Consider the following 19,820-nt stretch of genomic DNA (forward strand, 5'->3'; position numbering starts at 1 on the left):
AACACTGGTCCTTTCCTAAATTTATTTCTATTTCGCCCTTTTGGTAACTACTGTGATAGGAAAGTTGAGATTTTCATTGCTTGTATAGATAAATATGTTAATAATTAATTTTTATATTGATTTTATATACTATGGGCCCTTCTGGATTCATTTCTTAGTGCTAGCAGACTTTTATCTGCTTGTGAATTCTACAGACAAGGTCATGTTATCTGCGAATAGAGTTTTATGTTTTCCATTTTATCTGGATGCCTTTAATTTTTAATTTTCTGCCTTAGCGCACTGGCTACTATCTCCAGTACAACGTTAAGTGGAAGTGGAAGTACAAAGTTAAGTGGAAGACTGGACGTCCTTGCATTGATCCGTATCTTAGGAGAAAAGCATTCAGTCTTTCTTCATTAAGCATGATTTTAACTGTGGGTTAAAATAGATGCCCTTTATCAGAGTGAGGAAGGTCCCCTCCATTCCTATTTTGTTGAAACTTACAAACATGAATGGTGTTAACATACCTGTCAACTGTTTCTTCTGCATCTTTTGAGATAATTATATCTTTTACTTCATTAATACAGTGCTTTCCATTCATTTATTTCAAATATTAATCCAACCTTATTTTCCTGGGATGAATCTCATTGGTCATGGAGTATAGTTCTTTTTTATGTGGCATTTTATCGTCTGCCAGTGTTTGTTGAGGACATTTTCATTTGTGTTTATTGCTGATACTGGTCTCTGGTATTCTTTTCTTGTGAGTCTTGCTCTGACTTTGTTTGATATTAGGGTAATGCCAGTTCTGCAAATGCGCTGGAAAGTCTTCCCTCCTCTCTTCTTGTCTGACAGAGCTTTTGAAATATTTGATAGAATTCACCAGTGAAGATATTTGGGTTTTGGCATTTCCTTGTGAGAAGGTTTTTAAATTACTGACTTAGTGTACAGTTCTATTCAGATTTTCTCTTTACTTTTGATGCAGTTTTGAAATTTCTTTTTATTTCTTGTTTATTTTATTATTATTATTTTTTTGAGATGGGGTCTCACTCTGTCACCCAGGCTGGAGTGCAGTGGTGCATCTCAGCTCACTGCAAGCTCTGCCTCCTGGGCTTAGCCATTCTCTTGCCTCAGCCTCCCTAGTAGCTGGAAATACAGGTCTTGACAGGAAAGTCACTGATCCTGGATTGGGCTATGCTCAATCAGAGGTAGATGTCAATGCTTCAAGGGCCATAGAAAAACAAGAAAAGAAGAAATTGCACCAATTTGGACTGCTGTGTCACATTTCTTTACACAGGAAAACACACTTTACAGCCTCAAACAGCCAACAATGCACAGGGAGATGTCCTCCTCAGGAGAAAACTTTGATAGAAAATTGAAATGGTCAATTGAAACACTGATTGTCTAAAAACTGCCAATATAATTGTTGAGCAATATAAACACGAAGGACTGGCTTTTATATCTCCATAAATGTGCTCACTGTCAACATGGGTGGGGCTGCAAGAGTGACTCCACTAGGCAGCTTCCTCTCTTTGTCCTGATGGATCAGGATGATGCTATTATGACTATACATATTCTTCCTAATGGGAGAAGATGCTGGAGTAATGACTACACTTCACCTAAAATTTCTTTTTTCATATGTGATGCCATGGTACTAGGAATAGGGATGTAAATAAAAGTGCCAGAAACAGGAATTATCCCTAGGCCAAAAACCATAACTGTATTTTTACACCTGTATGTAAGAATCCCCAAGCAACTCAAGGATTGTGCTATGCCTTCATTTCATCTGGCAAAGTCAGGTTTAACTGTAAGTAGAGCTATGTCGCCTGGTGGTCCAATAGTCCCAACTAGTTCCTTCCCTATGTAACCTACCCTCTATGATCAAGAGTAGACTGAGGGAAGATATGCTAGAATACTATTGTTGCCTGAAGTCTAGACCAGCACAGCAGCCAAACCAAATGTCACTTCCAAAACCTGAAAAGACTGATATAAAGGGACAGAAAGAGGAATAGTGGCTGAGGGTAAGTGAATAAATCAAAGGGTTATGTAGTGAGGAAAATTCAATATTAGCTTATCTCCTCAAAAGTAGTGTGAGCAAGAGAAGATACTGTCTCTTAGTTCAATTATACTGGATGCCTAAAAGGGAGAAGCCATATGTCCCTGAGACCATTCATGTTTTTGGAACCCGGTAAGACTGAGTGGTGTCTGCAAAGCTGAATGACTTCATTCTGGGAGACATATTCATACAAGAGGATGATAAACTGGTCTAATTTTGAATGACTGAATGAGACTCTGATAATATGCCAATATGTCTTTACTGTTATAATCCTTTTCCTATAAAAGATATGTGGTCAAAGAAAAACATGTAGTCTTTGTCCCTGGTTTCTCCTAAAAAACCTTAGACTCTTGAGTGATAAGAGTGTCTTTAGAATACTGATGACAGGATTCTTGGCTGAGCAGATCCTAGTTATCTTGAGAATGGGGGCTGGCTGCCAGAGACACATACCTGTGATGAGAACGTTGTCTTATTCCATTTTGTGTTGCTATAAATAAATGTCAGAGACTGACTAATTTACATAAACAAGGTTCATGTGTCTCAGGATTCTGATGTCTGGAAATGTTTGAGCATTTAGTGAGGGCCTCAGGCTGCTTCCACTCACGGCAGAAGGCAAAGGGGAGCTGGTATGTGCAGAGATCACATGGTAACAGAGGAACAGAGAGAGTAGGAAGTTGCCAGGCTCTTTTTAACAACTAGCTCTCTTGGAAAATAATAGAGCAACAATTCATTCACTCCAGAGAAAGAGCAGTATCTCTCTGTTCATAAAAAATTTGTCCCCATGACCCGAACGACACCCATTAGGCCCCACATCCCACAGTGGGCATTAGATTTTAACATGAGGTATCAAGGGATAAATACTTATATCATTGCATCCTGTCACTAGCCAGCCAAAGCTCATGTTCTTCTCACATTGCAAAACACAATAATCTCCCAATTGTCCCAAATTATTTTAGGTTGTTCCAGCATCAACTCAAAATTCCAGAGTCTCATCTGAGACTCAAGGTGAGTTCTCAAAGCTATAAGCTTTGAGCCAGTAAAATTTTAAAAAATGTTATTTACCTCTAAAATATTAATACAACAGTGGAAAAGACATTTCTTATACATTTCCATTCCAAAAGAAATAAATGGGCCAAAAGAAATGAATGCAGTCTTCTCACAGGCTGAAACTCATCATAGCAGAGATTAAAACTTAAAACTCTAAAATAATCTCCTTTAACTCTATATTTTGAATCCTGAGCACATTGACTGGTTCAAGTTCTGGGCTCATAATGCCTTTTGTAGCCCCACATTTATGGTTTTGCTGAACATAACCCATATAGCTGCTCTCATGGGTGAAAATTGAATGCCTATGGTTTTCCAGGCTGAGGTTGCACATTGCCAGTGGCTCTACAATTTAGTAGTCCTGGCAGGGGTCCTGCTCCTGCAGCTGCACTAGGAATTGTCCTGGCTATTAAATTTCCCCTTTAAATATCAGTTCCAGTTTTGGTTCATTTCTTTGCTCCCACGTATGTGCAAAGGCTATTACAAGCAGCCAGGCCAAATCTTGAATGTTATGCTACTTAGAAATTTCTTCCATCAGATACCCTTAATCATCACTCTCAGGTTCAACGTTCCACAGATCCCTAGGGAGGGGGCACAATGCTTCCAAGTCCTTTGCCAATGCATAACAAAAGTGACCTTTCCTGTAGGTCCCAATAAGTTCCTTGTCTCCATCTGAGACCTCATCAGCCTGGACTCTATTATCCATATCACTATCGGCATTTTGGTCACAACAACTTAACAAATCTTTAGGAAGTTCCAAATTTTCCCTCATTTTCTTGTCTTCTGAACTCTCCAAAGTCTTCCAACCTCTGCCTGTTATTCAGTTCCAAAATCATTTCCACATTTTCAGCTACCTTTATAGCAATACCCAACTTCTGGTGCCAATTTTCTGAATTAGTTGATTTTCACACTGTTATAAAGAAATACCTGAGGGGGGAGGTTCCAAGATGGTCGAATAGGAACAGCGACAGTCAACAGCTCCCAGCGTGAGTGACGCAGAAGACAGGTGATTTCTGCGTTTCCAACTGAGGTACTGGGTTCATCTCAGTGGTGCTTGTTGGACAGTGGGTGCAGCCCATGGTGCAGGGCGGGGCATCGCCTCACTTAGGAAGTGCAGAGGGTCAGGGAATTCCCTTTCCTAGCCAAGGGAAGCCATGACAGACGGTATCTGGAACATCAGGACACTCCCACCCTAATTCTGTGCTTTTCCAATGGTCTTAGCAAATGGCACACCAGATTATATCCTGCACCTGGTTCAGAAGGTCTCATGCCAACAGAGCGTCACTCATCCAGGAGAAATTCTCCAACCTAGCGAGGCAGGCCAACAATCAAATTCAGGAAATACAGAAAACACCACAAAGATACTCCATGAGAAGAGCAACTCTAAGACACATAATTGTCAGATTCACCAAAGCTGAAATGAAGGAAAAAATGTTAAGGGCAGCCAGAGAGAAAGGTCGGGTTACCACAAAGGGAAGCCCATCAGACTAACAGCAGATCTCTTGGCAGAAACTCTACAAGCCAGAAGAGAGTGGGGGCCAATATTCAACATTCTTAAAGAAAAGATTTTTCAACTCATAATTCCATATCCACCCAAACTAAGCTTCATAAGTGAAGGTTAAATAAAATCCTTTACCAACAAGCAAATGCCGAGAGATTTTATCACCACCAGACCTGCCTTACAAGAGCTCCAGAAGGAAGCACTAAACATGGAAAGGAACAACCGGTACCAGCTACTGCAAAAACATGCCAAATTGTAAAGACCATTGATGTAGGAAGAAACTGCATCAACTACTGAGCAAAATAACCAGCTAACATCATAATAACAGGATCAAATTCACACTTAAAAATATTAACCTTTAATGTAAATGGGCTAAATGCTCCAATTAAAAGACACAGACTGGCAAATTTGATAGTCAACACCCATCAGTGTGCTATTTTCAGGAGACCAATCTCACATGCAGAGATACACACAGGCTCAAAATAAAGGGATGGAGGAAGATCTACCAAGCAAATGGAAAACAAAAAAAAGCAAGGGTTGCCATCCTAGTCTCTGATGAAATAGACTTTAAACCAACAAAGATCAAAAGAGACAAAGAAGGCCATTACATAATGGTAAAGGGATCAATTCAACAAGAAGAGCTAACTATCCTAAATATATATGCACCCAATACAGGAGCACCCAGATTCATAAAGCAAACTCTTAGAGACCTACAGAGACTTAGACTCCCACACAATAATAATGGGAGGCTTTAACACCCCACTGTCAATATCAGACAGATCAAAGAGACAGAAAGTTAACAAGGATATCCAGGAAATGAACTCAACTCTGCACCAAGCGGACCTAATAGACATTTACAGAGTTCTCCACCCCAAATCAACAGAATATACATTCTTCTCAGCACGACATCACACTTATTCCAAAATTGTCCACATAGTTGGAAGTAAAGCACTCCTCAGCAAATGCAAAAGAACAGAAATTATAGCAAACTGTCTCTCAGGCCACAGTGCAGTCAAACTAGAACTTAGGATTAAGAAACTCACTCAAAACAGACAACTACATGGAAACTGAACAACCTGCTCCTGAATGACTACTGGGTACATAACGAAATGAGGGCAGAAATAAAGATGTTCTTTGAAACCAATGAGAACAAAGACACAACACACCAGAATCTCTGGAACACATATAAAGCAGTGCGTAGAGGGAAATTTATAGCACCAAGTGCCCACAAGAGAGAGCAGGAAAGATCTAAAATCGACACCTTAACATCACAATTAAAAGAACTAGAGAAGCAAGAGCAAACACATTCAAAAGCTAGCAGAAGGCAAGAAATAACTAAGATCAGAGCAGAACTGAAGGAGATAGAGACACAAAAATCCCTTCAAAAAAATCAATGATCCCAGGAGTTGGTGTTTTGAAAAGATCAACAAAATTGATAGACCGCTAGCAAGACTAATAAAGAAGAAAAGAGAGAAGATTCAAATAGATGCAATAAAAAATGATAAAGGGGATATCACCACTGATCCCACAGAAATACAAACTATCATCATAGAATACTACAAACACCTCTATGCAAATAAAGTAGAAAATCTAGAAGAAATGGATAAATCCCTGGACACATACACCCTCCCAAGACTAAACCAGGAAGAAGTTGAATCCCTGAATAGATCAATAACAAGCTCTGAAATTGAGGCAATAATTAATAGCCTACCAACCAAAAAAGTCCCAGACCAGATGGATTCACAGTCGAATTCTACCAGAGGTACAAAGAGGAACTGGTACCATTTCTCCTGTAACTACTCCCATCAACAGAAAAAGAAGGAATCCTCCCTAACCCATTTAATGAGGTCAGCATCACCCTGACACCAAAGCCTGGCAGAGACACAACAAAAAAAGAGAATTTTACACCAATATCCCTGATGAACATCAAGGCAAAAATCCTCAATAAAATACTGGCACACTGAATCCAGCAGCACACCAAAAAGATTATCCACCACGATCAAGTTGGCTTCATCCCTGGGATGCAAGGCTGGTTCAACATATGCAAATCTATAAATGTAATCCATCATATAAACACAACGAAAGACAGAAACCACATGATTATCTTAATAGATGCAGAAATGACCTTCGACAAAATTCAACAGCCTTCATGCTAAAAACTCTCAAAAACTAGGTATTGATGGGATGTATCTCAAAACAATAAGAGCTATTTATAACAAACCCACAGCCAATATCATACTGAATGGGCAAAACCGGGAAGCATTCCCTTTGAAAACTGGCACAAGACAGGGATGCCCTCTCTCACCACTCCTATTCAACACAGTGTTGGAAGTTCTGGCCAGGGCAATCAGGCAGGAGAAAGAAATAAAGGGTATTCAATTAGGAAAAGAAGAAGTCAAATTGTCCCTGTTTGCAGATGACATGATTGTATAATTAGAAACCCCATCGTCTCAGCCCAAAATCTCCTTAAGCTGATAAGCAACTTCAGCAAAGTCTGAGGATACATAATCAATGTACAAAAATCACAAGCATTCCTATACACCAATAACAAACAGCCAACTCATGAGTGAACTCCCATTGACAATTGCTTCAAAGGGAATATAATACCTAGTAATCCAACTTACAAGGGATGTGAAGGACCTCTTCAAGGAGAACTACAAACCACTGCTTAATGAAATAAAAGAGGACACAAACAAATGGAATAACATTCCATGCTCATGGATAGGAAGAACCAGTATCGTGAAAATGGCCATATTGCCCAAGGTAATTTGTAGATTCTATGCCATCCCCATCAAGCTACCAATGACTTTCTTCACAGAATTGGAAAAAGCTACTTTAACGTTCACATACAACCAAAAAAGAGCTGGCATTGTCAACACAATCCTAAACCAAAAGAACAAAGCTGGAGGCATCATGCCACCTGACTTCAAACTATTCTACAAGGCGACAGTAACCAAAACAGCATGGTACTGGTACCAAAATAGAGATATAGACCAATGGAACAGAACAGAGCCCTCAGAAATAATACCACACATCTACAGCCATCTGATCTCTGACAAACCTGACAAAAACAAGAAACGGGGAAATGATTCCCTGTTGAATAAATGGTGCTGGGAAAACTGGCTAGCCATATGTAGAATGCTGAAACTGGATCCCTTCCTTACACCTTATACAAAAATTAATTCAAGATGGATTAGAGACTTAAATGTTAGACCTAAAACCATAAAAACCCTAAAAACCCTAGAAGAAAATCTAGGCAATACCATTCAGGACATAGGCATGGGCAAGGCCTTCATGACTAAACCACCAAAAGCAATGGCAACAAAAGCCAAAATTGACAAATGGGATCTAATTAAACTAAAGAGCTTCTGCCCAGCAAAAGAAACTACCATCAGAGTGAACAGGCAACCTACAGAATGGGAGAAAATGTTTACAGTCTACCCATCGGACAAAGGGCTAATATCCAGAATCTACAAAGAACTTAAACAAATTTACAAGAAAAAATCAAACAACCCCATCAAAAAGTGGGCAAAGGATATTAACAGACACTTCTCAAAACAAGACATTTATGTAGCCAACAGATATATGAAAAAATGCTCATCATCACTGGCCATCAGAGAAAAAAGTTAGGAAAAAACAGGGGCTGGAGAGGATGTGGAGAAATAGGAACACTTTCACACTGTTGGTGGGAGTGTAAACCAGTTCAACCATTGTGGAAAGCAGTGTGGCAGTTCCTCAAGGATCTAGAACTAGAAATACCATTACACCCAGCCATCTCATTACTGGGTGTATACCCAAAGGATTATGAATCATGCTGCTATAAAGACACATGCACATGTATGTCTATTGCGGCACTATTCACAATAGCAAAGACTTGGAACCAACCCAAATGCCCATCAATGATAGACTAGATTAAGAAAATGTGGCACATATACACCATGCAATACTATGCAGCCATAAAAATGTATGAGTTACTGTCCTTTGTAGGGACATGGATGAAGCTAGACACCATCATTCTGAGCAAACTATCGCAAGGACAGAAAACCAAACACCCAATGTTCTCACTCACAGGTGGGAACTGAACAATGAGATCACTTGGACACAGGAAGGGGCATGTCACACAGTGGGGCCTGTCATGGGGTTGGGGGATCAGGGAGGGATAGCATGAGGAGATATACCTAATATAAATGATGAATTAATGGGTACAGCACACCAACATGGAACATGTTTATATATGTAAGGAACCTACACACTGTGCACACTTAAAGTATAATAATAATTAAAAAAAGAAATACCACAGAGCTGGTAATTTATAAAGAGGTTTAAATTGGCTCATGGTTCTGCAGGCTATACAGGAGTATGATTCTGGCATCTGCTCAACTTTTGAGAGGGCCTCAGAAAACTTTCAATCATGCTGAAAGGCTAAGGGGAAGCAGGCATGACTGACTTGCCTGGAGCAGGAGGGAGAGAGAACAGGGAGGTGCCACACACTTTCAAACACCAGATCTTGTGAGAACTATCACAAGAACAGCACCAAAGAGATGGTTCTAAGCCATTCATGGAGGATCCATCCCCATGAGCCAATCACCTCCCACCGGGTGCCACCTCCATTAGGGATTACAAGTGGACATGGGATTTGGGTGGGGACATAGATTCAAATGATATCAGGGGTCATGGTGGATATGAGGGTTGGCTGGTATCCCCACTTCTCACCTGTTACCAGGGACATAGTCACATTCAGCCTACTTGGCAGAAAAAGAAGCCAGAGGCCCCTGAAGTCTCAAAGAGGAGCCATGAACAAATCTTGCATCTCAGTCCCTCACAAGGAAGTCTTAGAAAAGAAAAAAGTAGTCATGAACAAATTCAAGTCAGTCATGGTAAGTGGTGACACTGAACAGCCCAACACACACTGAAATATTCCAAATCAAAGAATCTCCAGAGCCTAGTTGTGTCCCATCTGCCCCAACTCCTCCTTCACTTCAGGCCCTCTAAGGTATCACTTTTATAAGCCTTGAGACACACATCAGAGCCCTGGGTACTCTTCCTGTTCGGGGTGGAACAAAACCAAAATCTGTTCAGAGCTCACAGGTGATGTGACTAAAGGAGGAATTGTGGGGTGGTGAGCTCCCCCATGGGCTTCTGTGTACACTATCCCAAGGATCTCAGGGATCACTCTCCCACCCCTACCACACTTACATGAAGCCTGAGCACGGCTGCTCCTTTTCCATCTGTGGAAAGAAAACAAACTGTGAGAGGCCAGGGAGGAGGCAGGGCCGTGAGATCCCAGAGAAGTTTCCAGAACTGTGACTGCAGACCCAGGTCAGGATCAGGAAAACTGAGGGAAGAGGATGTGTTGAAGCTGGACCAATTGTCCTCCTGAGGTCTGTCCTCAGCAGGGACCTTCCCCTGACCTGTGACTGCTGGGAGTCAGGTTCCCATGACCACAATCAAGGTGATATATTTGTCCTTCAATATCACAGGTGCTTTACAAAAGAGTAAGAGTTGACAGAGCATCTGAACAGGGTAAATGTGCATGGAGATGGTGCCTCACAACTAGGCAGGAAAGGAGCCAACTTCCATCTGGGGCTTGAAATCCACCAATGGAAGAAGAAAACTAGGAGTTCAACTCTTTCCTACCTGGGCTCTTATTCTTCCACATCACAGCAGCGACCATAGCACCCGGGACCACAGCACCAAGAACAACCAGGACAGTAACGATGCCCACAATGGGGAATGTGGGCTGGGAAGATGGCCCTAAGAAAGGAGGGGACTGTGGGGGACCCTGACCCCCAGGCCTCAGCCCTGACCTGGCTGAAGGGCTCCAGAAGGGCTCCTGCTTTCCCTGAGAAAAGACATGACCCCTCATTCGTCTCCTTAGCCAATCTCAGGGTGAGGGGCTCTGGCAGGGTGAGTGCTCGTGCTGCACATGGCATGCGTATCTCTGCTGCTCTCCAGAAGACACCACCACAGCTGCCCACTTCTGGAAGGTTCTATACCCTGTAGATCTGGTTCCCATAAGCTCTGCATCTTGAATTTGGTTCTTCCGATCCTGCTGCTGGGTCAGTGTGATCCCCACAGGGTAGAAGCCCAGGGCCCAGCACCTCAGGGTGGCCTCATGGTCTGAGATGGACTGGTGGGTCACGTGTGTCTTTGGGGGATCTGAGGGAAAGAGTCAGAAAATTCGGGCACTGCATTCCTCATGGGACACTCCAGCAGCATACATGTGACCATCCTGAGAATGGACAGGACACCAAGGGGAAGGCAGCGCAGAACCCAGACACCAGCCTGGACACAGGAACCTGGGATAATCTCCTATTCCTTAGAAAGTTCTAGTGTCTGAGGCAGGAACAGAGATTTCTGGTCTTGACCTGAGTGGAGGCTGAGGGACTCAGAAGAGCTGGAATCAGACCAACAGATACACATTGAGTGTGAGGCAGATAACAAAGGCTGAGAGGAAAATGCCTGGTACTCAAGGCTGCTGCGGGGTCAAAGGGGACTGCTGATCAGTATTCCAGGGATTGTCTTCCCCTTGTTTCCCTCAGAGACTTCATCCTTTAATTGTCCCAGAGTGCAAGGCGAGCCCTCAGTCACTCTCTGGTGTAGGATGTGAAACCCAGGAGGACTCTTCTTCCTCAGGATTAGAGGGAGAGGGATGTTTTAGTGCTGGTCCCATTTTAATCTCCTTTTAGAAGGTGGGTAGGGGAAATCTTCAGGAGATCTGGGAGGCCCCCCTTGGCCGCTGGTACCTGCACACTGCAGCGTCTCCTTCCCATTCTTAAGGCCTTGCTGAGCTACTCCGCCCATCTTCCCTGCAGGTAGGTTTTGACCAGCTCTGCATGTTCCTCCGCCAGGGCATCTGAGCCGCCCTGTCCGCTGCGGTCCAAGAGCGCAGCTACTGGTTTAGGACGAGGTAACTGGCGCCGTCATAGGATATGTTCATACCCGCGCAGGAGGCTCCAGTCCGGGTCCAGGTCGCAGCTGTGTACACAATGGAGTGTGTGAGACCCTGTCCTCGTGGTCGCTGACAGTCCAGGCCGCTGAGCCCCGCCTCTAAGCCGACTAACCCCTGGGGATTTGGGCCTGAACTGAAAATGGAATCTGGTATAGGCGCCTGGGGCTCTTGTCGGGTCAAGGGTCTCCTCGGGTCTGCAGCCTCGGGGTGGGTCTCCGATTGTGCTACAGTGGGTAGCACTCACAAAGCTAAGTTTTACTTTCCCAGACTATGTATCTGTGACTCTGGTGTGCTGTATTTTTAAATTATCCTTATTTCATAGTCTTGACTTTGTGTGTGTGAGTCCAGGACATCTCAATACAAAGGACGTGTTACCGTATATTGCAACCAGGAGCCTGGACAGAATTTAATCACCTCAAAATTGCAAGTGCTCAATGCAGCCAAAGTGCCCTTCACCAGTGCTCATGAACTGCCTTTGTTTGTTTGTTTGTTTGTTTATTTCTAGGCAGGGTGTCACTCTGTTGCCCTGGCTGGAGTACAGCGGCACGCTCATGACTCACTGAAGCCTCGACCTCCTGGGATCATGAGACCAATGCTCCTCCCTCAGCCTCCCAAGTAGCTGGCACCACAGGCTTGTGCCACCACTCCTGGCTAATTTTTCTAAAAGAAATATTTGTAGGGATGAGGTCTCCCTATGTTGCTATGGCTGGTCTTGAACTCCTGGGCTCAAGCGATCCTCAGCCTGCCACAATGCTGGTATTGGCAGACACGAGCCACAGTGGCCGACCCATGCACCTACCTATTTTTATGAATTATTCATATCTAAGCTATGTGCGTATTTTATTGGGACACTTGGTATTCTTTTTTAACCTATTTAACTTACGGAGGCAATTCGTTTTTAGACAGCCGCATAGAATGTATTAAAGACCAAGCTGTAAGTAACACTGTGCCAGGCTCTGTGGATAAATACATTAAAAATCTATAAAACACTGTGTTTAAGTCTGAGAATTCCATCGGTTTAGAATTCTTTCTCTCTGTTCCTTTACCTCACCTCCTGCTTCTCCAGCCCTTCTCTCTGTCCTTGTCATCCCACAGGCCCTCCTCTCCCCTTAGTCTCCACTACCCTGTCACTACTGAATTGTGGCCCTAGCTCTGTCCCCTCTCCTGCTGCCCATGGCTGTTTCCCCCACAATGGTCAGCAATCCTGCTAATGTGAGTCAGATTGTGTCATTTCTTCACTTAATACCCTCCAATGGCTCCATCTCACTCTCAAGAAGCCTCTAGAATGGAAGGCATAAGCACAAGGGCTTTGGGTTGGTTTGATCAAAGTTGTGTCTGCAGAATATAAAAGCATATCTGGCACATAGTAGGCACTAAGTTAATTGTCTTGAATGAATGAATGAAATACGATTGTGTTAAAAATTGCATCACACAAAAATCACAAAATGAAAAATGCAAAGCAAGTTAGGAAACGTTTGGTTTTATGCAACTACTGTGTATATCAGTTCATAAACTCATTCCAGTGGAGAACATGTCATATGTTTAGCTATTGAATCTGTTTATTAATTTTCTATTAGTACATAACCAATTACCATAAACTTAGTGGTTTAAAACAGCACCCGCTTATTTGTCTACATTTCCTTCATCAGAAATCCAGGCCTAGTGTGATAGATTCTTTGTTCAGGGTTTTGTAATGCTGTGTGCTCACTTAAGATTGTGATTCTCCCCCAAGCTTATGTGGAGCTTGTTGGCAGAATTTGGTTTCTGGCAATTGTGGGACTAAGGTACCTGTTTCCTTCGGGCTATCAGAGTAGACAGTGGGGAGAGTTTCTAATTCCTATTGGCCACCAGTGTTCTTTCCCCATGATGAGTCTCTATTCTCAGGAAGAACCCAGTCCTTTTCAGAGCTTACCTGATTAGGACAGTCCAAGCCGGATAATCCCCATCCTCAAGTCAACTGACTGGGGACCTGAAATCTATCTGCAAAACCCCTTCACAGCAGCACCTGCATTAGTGTCAACTGAGTAACTGGGGTAATGTGAGTAACCAAGGGTGGTTATTGGGGTGTCATCATAGAATCAGCCTAGCTTAGCCTGGATCTTCCTTTTGTGTTTAAATAGAACATACAAATTGAAGATAAAAAAATAGATCACTGTTAATGATAATAAAATATATCTTATATAGCCATGTAAATTTTTATTAAATATTAAAAGCAAATGACATGTTTAGTATCTTATAATGAATTTAGAGCAAATGAAAAAGTTCAATGACAAGTCACCTCAAACTTAGCAGCTCAAATCAACAAATATTTGCCATCTGGCACAGCTTCCAATGGTCAGGAATGCAGGAGAGGTTTCTCTGAATGCTTCTGACTTAGGGCCTCTCACAAAGTTGCAGTCCAGTTGTCATCCAGGGCTAAATTGTCTGAGGGTTCAAATGGGCCTGGGAGTTCACAAGACACAGGAATCTCTCACATGGCTGTTGGAAGAGGCTTCAGCTTCTTATTATTCACTCCTAGTCACATGGACCTTTCCACAGGCCTGCTTATGACACAGCAGTCGGCTGCCCCCAGGGCTCATGATCCCAGAGAAAGAGAGAACCAAAGTAGAAGCTGCCATGAGTTTTATGTTCTACACCCAGAGTCACAGACTATTACGTCAGCATTACTCTGTCAGTTAGAAGTGAGTCATTAAGTCCAGGCCACACTCACAGGGAGGGAATGAAGCTGCACCTCTGGAAAGGAGGAGAATCAAAGAATTTATATGCATGTTAACAGCAAAATTAACATTATTGTTTCAGGATTTTGTACATCAAATACTTCTTGTATCTGACTAACTTTCTTTCATACTGTAAAATTCTTTTTTGTAAAGTGTTGATTAAAAATTTGAGACAGAGAAGGGACATACAACAAGATCTCAGAATTTTTGCAAATGCCTTTAATATTAATATTCTCTTTGACAAGTTGCAACAAAGTTGAGAGAATACAGTAGCTAGATCAAAGAGTCCCAAGACTTTGGTGCCATACAATAATGCTTTTACAATCATAACTACCTTTGTTTTTCCTCAGAAGTTTCTAATGCAGTTTAAGAATGCCCAAAATGCAAATTTTCTGACTCAAGCGTCTACAAAAATATTTGCTTAATCAGGGTGCTTTGCAGTTAGAAAAATGTGAGTCTCACATCTCTGTCTATACACTAGCTTAGCATCATGACAATGATTTGGTCTGATGTGGTAGGCAGAAATGGTTAACTCCAGTCTAGGAACAATATTTTCCAGTAACTGGCTATTCAGTGGACATCCTATAATTAGTTTAACATCTTTCACTATGTTTTTAAATTAGATGTGGTAGAAGTGATTTGGACTGCAGTATGATTCTGAAAAATGCAGTTATTTTGTGCTTCTAACGGTGCTTTAGAAGCAGCTCTTTTGTGTTTTTTTTCTTATTGCCATTTCCTTACCAGTTATTCCCTTGTCTTTTCATTTAATTTATTTTGTTCAACAATGCTTTTTTTTGCGATTCTGTAAAAGTTTAATTATGTGAGCAACATTTCAAATTCTCAAATTCTTTGCAAGATACAATTGCCTTGCACATCAGATTGAATATTGTATATCAGAAAATGTACAGAGCTGTCAATTAGCCAAGGATCAAATGACCTATTTCTAGCCAAGGCTATTTTTCATAGCATCCTGGTCCTCTCTGTCACATGGTTCCTTACAATTGGCTGTGGCTTGTTTTGTTTTTGTTTTTGTTTTTTTTTTTGATGGAGTCTCCCTCTGTTGCCCAGGCTGGAGTGCAGTGGCACAATGTCAGCTCACTGCAACCTCCGCCTTCCAGGTTCAAGCGATTCTCCTGCCTCAGCCTCCTGCGTAGCTGGGATTACAGGTGTGCACCAACACACCCAGTTAATTTTTGTATTTTTAGTAGAGACGGGGTTTCACCATGTTGGTCAGGCTGGTCTCGAACTCCTGATCTCGAGATCCACCGGCCTCAACTTCTCAAAGTGCTGGGATCACAGACTTCAGCCACCGTACCCAGCCAGCTGCGGCTTTGTTTTACCATGAGTAGTTATCGCTGAGGATCCTTGTGGTGAACTTTGGTATATTCCTTTATAATATAAAGGAATTTCCAAATAATCAATCAGGAAAGGCACACAAGGTGCATTTTGAAAAATGCCACTTTAAAGATTTGTGGGCCAGGAGCGGTGGCTCATGCCTATAATTCCAGCAATTTGGTAGGCCGAAGTGGTAGATCACCTGAACTCAGGAGTCTGAGACCAGCCTGGTCAACATGGTGAAACCCGTCTCTACTAAAAATACAAAAATTAGCCAGGAGTTGTGGTGCGTGCCTGTAATCCTGGCTACTCAGGAGGCTGGGGCAGGAGAATCCTTTGAACCCAGGAGGCGGAGGTTGCAGTGAGCCGAAATCACACCACTGCACTCCAGCCTAGGCGACAAGAGCAACACTAAACAAATAAATAAAGTTTTACGATCAAGTAACTAACCACCTGGGCATACCCTCCTGGCATAAGAGATAGAACCAATGAAGCCTCCCTAGATTGTTGTCCAATCCTATCCCCCAAAAGGAACCTCTGTCTTGAGTCTTGTATTTACTATTCCTTTGCACTGTCACTAAAGATTTTTACAATAAGTATATATATACCCAAATCACAGTTTGACCTGTTTTTTTTTTTGACTTCCCCATACAGAGAACTCACACTATATCTATTCTTCTGTGATGCACGTTATGTGTAGGAGAGTTATCTCTGATGCAGGATGGTGCTTTTCCTCTTAATTCTTTATTTTATTTTATTTCCCTATTTATTTTTTTGTGATGGAGTTTCTCTCTTGTTGCCCAGGCTGGAGTGCAGGGGCATGATCTCAGCTCACTACAACTTCCGCCTCCTTGGTTCAAGCGATTCTTCTGTCTCAGCCTCCCAAGTAGCTGGGATTACAGGCGCCTGCCACCACGCCCGGCTAATTTTTGTATTTTTAGTAGAGACGGGGTTTCACTATGTTGGTCAGGCTGGTCTGGAACTCTTTTTTTGTTTTTTTGAAATACAGTCTCACTTTACCGCCCAGCCTGGAATGCAGTGGGGAGATTTGGCTCACTGCAAGCTCCACCTCCCGGGTTCACACCATTCTCCTGCCTCAGCCTCCCGAGTAGCTGGGACTACTGGCACCTGCCACCATGCCTGGCTAATTTTTTTGTGTGTATTTTTAGTAGAGATGGGGTTTCACCGTGTTAGCCAGGATGGTCTTGATCTCCTGACCTCATGATCCACCCACCTAGGCCTCCCAAAGTGCTGGGATTACAGGCTGGTCTCAAACTCTTGATCTCAGGCAATCTGCCCGCCTTGACCTCCCAAAGTGCTAGGATTACAGGGGTGAGCCACCGTGCCCACCTTCATTCATTTTTACTGCTAAAGTTTTACTTTTTGCGATTATACCACAATTTTGTTAATTCCCATTGATGTATATGTGATTGTTTCCAGTTTTTGCCATAAACATTGGTGTACATGTCTCCTGGATACATAGCCAAGAATATCCCCAGAGTATATCATCAGGAGCAGATGGTGGGATTATTTGGTGCATGGATGTTAATCATACTAGATAAGGCTAATTGATTTCCCAAGTGCTTGTACCAAGAATGGGAAAGAGCTCATGTTGCTCAGGTGTTCTGAAAACATTCAATTGAAGGTGGAGATTAAATGTTAAAAACCACTGTCTTGGCTACAGAATCACCTTAGGCATTTTTTCACATTCCATTAATAGCTTCCTTTTCTTTACTTTTATTCTACAATTTATGGCATTATACTTTTAGCATAAGATTAAAATAATGCTGGATATTTCTGCTCACACTTAACAATGGGACAAGGGAAACCAGGAGGTCCCCACGTGGACCTCTGGTTTCCACACACTTCTGCTGCCCTCATTGTGTGATAGCAGCCCTGCCTCCTCCTCTTGTTACCTGCTTGTCTCTGGGAACATTCTATTCAAACTTCCGTGGGGGCAACCAAAATGTGTGTAGAGGGCCACGTGCTCGTAAACGAGATGTTCTCGATAGTTATGCTCTTGCAAACAAAGCATGACGTTTCTTCTCTGCAAACAGGAAGAACAAAAGAGTCAGCCGCAAACAGCAGACTCTGGGAACTGGTTAATGTTTAAGCATCATGAGAACTCAGAAAGTTAGAGAAAGGTCAGAAAAACAACTCATGACATAAAAACAACTTGTGTCATAAAAACAACTCGTGTCTTGTGACGTAGTAAAATTCCACAAGCATGTATAAAATAAAGCAGAGCATGCTGCTCGGGGCGGCCGCCATGTTTGTCTTGTCCTGTGTTGTCTTGTGTGTTCATTCCTTTGTTTAGGAAACACGCGGACCCCAAAAATGTGTAGTTCCGTGGACTCCCATTTGTCTCCTTGCCAGGGTGCCCCCTTTGGGAAACCAGGACCTCCTACCCTGCAGAGTCCAGATTTTGGAGATGACAAGTGCAAAATCACCCTGGTGGTGAATATAAGGGATGAGACATGGAGCCACACCTGCTTCGACTTTTTGGTTTTTGGACCCATATATTCTTACTTGTGAACACACAGAACCATAGAGACGTGTTTGATTCAATGCATGCACCACATCCTGAAAGATGGCACCCATTCCTCAGAGGGTTTCATCTAAGCTGGTACTGAGTTGTGCCTGTAGAGACCTGTCCATGACTCTGTGTGGCTGGCAGCCCCTGGGAAGTGCAGGTGTTGATATGACCAGGGGCTCCCATGGTCACGGCCCACGCTTCATCCCCTTCCCTCTGAGGTGTGTCCCGTGGGCAGAAAATGTACTGAAATTCTGAGCCAGTGGATCAGGAATGCAGATAGTGATGCTGGCTGAGGGTCTGAACACAGAGAGGAAAATCACACCACATCAGATAGGTGCTTATCCCTGTGAGGATGAACCCCTGGTCCTTCCAGGATAGATGGGGCTCAAGCTGTTCAACTTGTCATTTAGGGGCTAGTCAGTTACCTGAAGAAACAGTGCCCTATGGGGCCCATCATTATTCTGTAATGCTCATAAGCAGAGTATTCAGAGGAAGCAGCAGCTGGACGGTCCTTGGTAAGGGGGAGTCAGTGCTGCTGGACCCACTTGTAGCCTCATTCCTGCCACTGTGTTTATCCACTTATCAGTGCTTCCTGTCATACCTGGGCTGATCTGTGATGCCGGCTGGCTAACTTCAATTTATCTTCAATTTGTTTGGTTATTCAGGGCCACATCAGGGCTGGGTGTTTTCTGTGGGTGTTAACATGGAATTGAGGCTCAACCCACATGACCATTTTCATCTCATGATAGACCCCGCTGAGCCTGTCCCATCTATGCCTCTGTGGGTCACATAGAAGCCAATACACACGGGCACTTGGAATCACAGGTTGCTTGGTGTCCCATGATCAAGCATTCTATCTTATCAGGGTCAGTAGTATGCTAAAAGTTACTTCTAACAGGGAGCATGCTGTGGATTCCGTGGCCTTACTCCAGATCACAGGCCCTCCATTCTGACTCTCCCACTTGTCCGGAGCTGCGTGGCCCGGCCATAGCGATTATAACTGACGACTGACGCCTGAGCTCTATACGCTTCCACTCTATGCCTCCTCCCTAGATTTACTTTCTTCCCTGTTCTGCTGTCTCATACGCCAGTACAAAATGGCGCTCTTCCGGGTTCTTCATCACCCATTTTCCCGCGCCCGGGAAAATGATCAACTTACAGCGCAGGCGCCATCCCGTGCCCGGGAAAATTACCAACCGACAGCGCAGGTGCAACATGACCTCCGACCGAAGAAACCGAGACCTACCTGGCCACGCCCACCACAGGGCCACCATCATCGCCCTGGCCCAACCTCTGCCCCTGCCGGTCTATATAAGGCATTACACTGCCACCAATAAACGAGATTGATCAGGATACTGTCTTGTCTCCATTTCTCGTGTCTCTTGTCCCCCCGAGTTCCCACTCCCTCTTTTAGGGCCTACATTGCCGATCCCGCGGGACGGGACACCACTGATGCTTGGTTCAGCTCCATCCTGCATCTTTCCCCACACCGCCACTTCCAGGGCCAGGGGTCTGAGGGATGGTGACTGACTGCACCACAGCCTGGGTCTGCGGCAGTGTCCTTTCCTGTCCAGGCCCCACTCATAGCTGGCTGCCTCCTATATCACCCAGAGTGTGGGCCAAAGCAATATACTTAGATGTGGAATGTGGTGTTAACAGAACCCAGAGAAGCTGGGTAGTGTGCGTCCTTCCTTCTGGTGAGG

The 19,820-nt window shown here is 43.4% G+C and overlaps 1 protein-coding gene, 1 long non-coding RNA gene and 1 pseudogene across 31 annotated transcripts in view; 1 reads left to right on the forward strand and 2 right to left on the reverse strand.

Moving 5' to 3' along the window:
- LOC712069 (uncharacterized) overlaps positions 1–8,894 on the forward strand; it is a 241,669-nt gene extending 232,775 nt beyond the window's left edge. The window contains exon 11 of the long non-coding RNA XR_013416724.1: positions 1,135–8,894. This is a non-coding gene — a long non-coding RNA (uncharacterized LOC712069). The remainder of the gene's footprint in view (positions 1–1,134) is intronic.
- MAMU-A3 (major histocompatibility complex, class I, A) overlaps positions 1–19,820 on the reverse strand; it is a 67,688-nt gene that overhangs the window by 31,708 nt on the left and 16,160 nt on the right. For 14 of the 30 annotated variants that reach the window (XR_013416701.1, XR_013416702.1, XR_013416703.1 and 11 more), the window contains 2 exons: positions 17,498–17,628; positions 13,709–14,262 (listed from right to left, as the gene is read on the reverse strand). The exons of 4 other annotated variants lie outside the window; for them this stretch is intronic. Coding sequence is in view for 13 of the 26 variants with exons in the window: in XM_078000635.1 (XP_077856761.1) it covers positions 14,205–14,262; positions 17,498–17,628 (189 nt within the window). In the remaining 13 variants the exon portion in view is untranslated. Of the gene's footprint in view, positions 1–13,708; positions 14,263–16,961; positions 17,629–19,820 lie in introns of those variants that run through there. 12 more of the 30 variants (XM_078000633.1, XM_078000636.1, XM_078000637.1 and 9 more) reach the window with 2 other exon arrangements.
- On the reverse strand, positions 9,945–11,398 carry LOC144329474 (putative HLA class I histocompatibility antigen, alpha chain H; annotated as a pseudogene).

Source organism: Macaca mulatta, chromosome 4, assembly GCF_049350105.2.
Source record: "Macaca mulatta isolate MMU2019108-1 chromosome 4, T2T-MMU8v2.0, whole genome shotgun sequence".
Classification (NCBI taxonomy): Eukaryota; Metazoa; Chordata; class Mammalia; order Primates; family Cercopithecidae; genus Macaca; species Macaca mulatta.